Genomic DNA, 2487 nt, shown 5'->3' with positions numbered 1-2487 from the left:
AAGTGCTGCTGTCGCTGGACTGGGAGCGCCGCTTCGACCACATGCAGCAGCATTCAGGTCCGTGCCGATACTGAGGGGCTCCCGGGAACACCCCGCGGTGGGTGCCGGCGGTGCGGCCTTGGGCGGGGGGTGCGGTCCCCACCCTGGTCAGGGTAGGGTGAAACCTACCTGTGTTCTGTGTGCACAGTCTGTTCCTGGGGCTGCTGGAGGCAGCAGGTGCCCCTCTGCAAGCTCTCCTTGGTTTGTAAACAAACCTACCGAAAACAGGTTTGGAAGGGAAAGTTCAACCTGCCTTGCAGCCCCCAGCGTGTGCTGTAGTGCTGCCTGGACCCGAGGCCCATGAGGCCAGAGCTGTCTCCTCGCTGTTCTTGAGCACTGGCAGGAGCCCCATAGCATCCAGCACTCGCCTGTTGTGGAGAATGTCAACAGCAAAGACACAGCCTGACTGAAAATAGCAGTGGCACTCAGAGCTAGTGCTTGCACGTCTCTTTCCAGGACAGCATCTCATCAGTGCCATTGCAGAACAGATGTTTGGATTCAAGACGACTTCATGGTGAGCAGGATAAAGGTTCCTTTTGACCCCAGTGTTTTCTTGTTTCGCACATGCCACCATGCTTCCTTGCACAAAGCCTGAACACTGAAACACCAAAAGCAATTTGGACATTTCACTTGAGCTCAGATGTCACAGGAGAGGTGACTGACCTGGAGAGAAGCTGTACAAAATGTTTGCTCTGTCTTGTCCTCCTCAAGTGTTTGGTTTCCATCTGGTGCTTTGAACATAACAGGGAGAAGAGGGAAATCTGTTTTGTTTCAGTCACCACATTCCCACCAGTGGGATGCACAAAGGGACCTCCCAGCTGGTCTCAGCTACAGCAGCAGATGTTCTTCCCTGGTGCAGGGAGCTGGGCCATCAGCGAAGTGTCATTGAGCTGGACACCCCCTTGGTGACAGCAGACCAGGTCACAGCCCTAGAGAAGAGCGTGAACGAGAAAATCCGGGACAGGGTCCCTGTAACAGTGAGGGAACTGGCTGCAGATGACCCTGAAGTTGAAACAGTGAGTGGTGGGAGAGAGCTGATGGTATTCGTGGGACGGGAATGACTGAGCACAAATGTCCCTGTGTTTGTCACTGTTCTCCTCTGCCAGGTGAGGAGCCGAGGGCTGCCCGATGACCACGTAGGGCCAGTGCGTGTTGTGGACATCAAAGGCATTGACTCCAACCTGTGCTGTGGGACTCATGTCTCCAACCTGAGTGACCTCCAGGTGTGTAGCTGCAGGTGGGCTGCCTCTGGGAGCCACACTCCACACAGAACACAGCCAAAGTCCCTGGGATCCACAGGCTGCTCAAGACTGTCCTGATGGGGAAGGGGGTGGCAGCAGCCCCAGGCTGAGGGAGCCCCAGGCTGAGGGAGTCCCAGGAGGGTCACACACAGGCTGGCAGCCTCAGGCTCTTTTGTTTCCTTGTAGCAGAACTCAGCCCTGTGTGCATCAGTGATGTTCTTGCACTGCCAGGGCTGTTGGCATGTTCCCTCTGCTTAAAGTTCTGATATTTTTGAGTGCTCATCATGGATGAGAAATCTTCTGTGCAGGGAAATGGCAATAAAATTCTAGGCCTGCCTTTAAGTATTTGTGCCTTCTCAGTCATTGGTTGGAGTCTGTTTCCCAGCAGAGACATCCAGATGCCCTGTAGAGTACATCTCATGGCTAGAGAATTGCATAAATTCCACTGTAGCACCATACCTTGTTTTTGGTATGTTGACTTCATGGTTGATTTTCATCAATTTATTTTCACTGGCAGAGAGTCAATATTCACCACAAGACATAATCTGGCAGGAACTGGCCACCCGTGTGTATTACCAAAATGCTGTTCTGACCAGGTTGATTTTCTTTTTAAGGTTATTAAACTCCTTGGCGTGGAAAAAGGGAAAAAGAACAAAACCAACTTGGTTTTCTTGGCGGGAAACAGAGTGCTGAAGTCAATCGAGCAAAGTCACAATACTGAGAAGGCTCTAACCTCCCTGCTCAAGTAATACCCTTTCCACTTCTGTTATTTCGTCTTCATTCTTTGCTCCTCTAAGAAATCCTTCCTTTGTCCTTCCCAGCAGTGATCCAAAGTCTCCCATTTCTTTCAGAAATGGACCGGGTGAGCATGTAGAGGCTGTGAGGAGACTGCAGAGCTCTGTGAAACTGCTCCAGAAGGTACAAGAATGGCTGGGAAAAGTGGGTTGTCACTATTTCCTGTAGACCTGAGCTTTAGTTTTGGTAACTGGGAATCAAGTCGTAGGCTTCCGTTTTTGTGGCTATTATGAAAAGTGCTCAAACCTCTGGGAACACAACTGTGTTCACACTGACTTCTCCAGCTGCAGTACAGTTCATTTGCTTTTCTTTCAGAATAACCTGAACCTGCTTAGAGACATTGCTGTTTTGATAGCCCGGGACTTCAAGAGCAAACCTGCTCCAAGGCAGCTGTTTGTACTGCACAGGTATG

The 2487-nt window shown here is 51.1% G+C and overlaps 1 protein-coding gene across 1 annotated transcript in view; it reads left to right on the top strand.

Annotated features, from left to right (window-relative positions):
• Nucleotides 1–2487, top strand: part of LOC103624487 (alanyl-tRNA editing protein Aarsd1) — a gene marked incomplete at its 5' end in the record, with an annotated part of 6309 nt that overhangs the window by 2324 nt on the left and 1498 nt on the right. The window contains 7 exons of the mRNA XM_017746991.1: nt 4–57; nt 496–553; nt 899–1055; nt 1146–1262; nt 1895–2025; nt 2132–2198; nt 2391–2482. Coding sequence (XP_017602480.1) covers nt 4–57; nt 496–553; nt 899–1055; nt 1146–1262; nt 1895–2025; nt 2132–2198; nt 2391–2482 — 676 coding nt within the window. The remainder of the gene's footprint in view (nt 1–3; nt 58–495; nt 554–898; nt 1056–1145; nt 1263–1894; nt 2026–2131; nt 2199–2390; nt 2483–2487) is intronic.

The sequence above is a fragment of the Corvus brachyrhynchos genome, unplaced genomic scaffold, assembly GCF_000691975.1.
Source record: "Corvus brachyrhynchos isolate BGI_N302 unplaced genomic scaffold, ASM69197v1 scaffold30, whole genome shotgun sequence".
Lineage (NCBI taxonomy): Eukaryota > Metazoa > Chordata > Aves > Passeriformes > Corvidae > Corvus > Corvus brachyrhynchos.
This window is presented reverse-complemented; position numbering and strand designations above follow the sequence as displayed.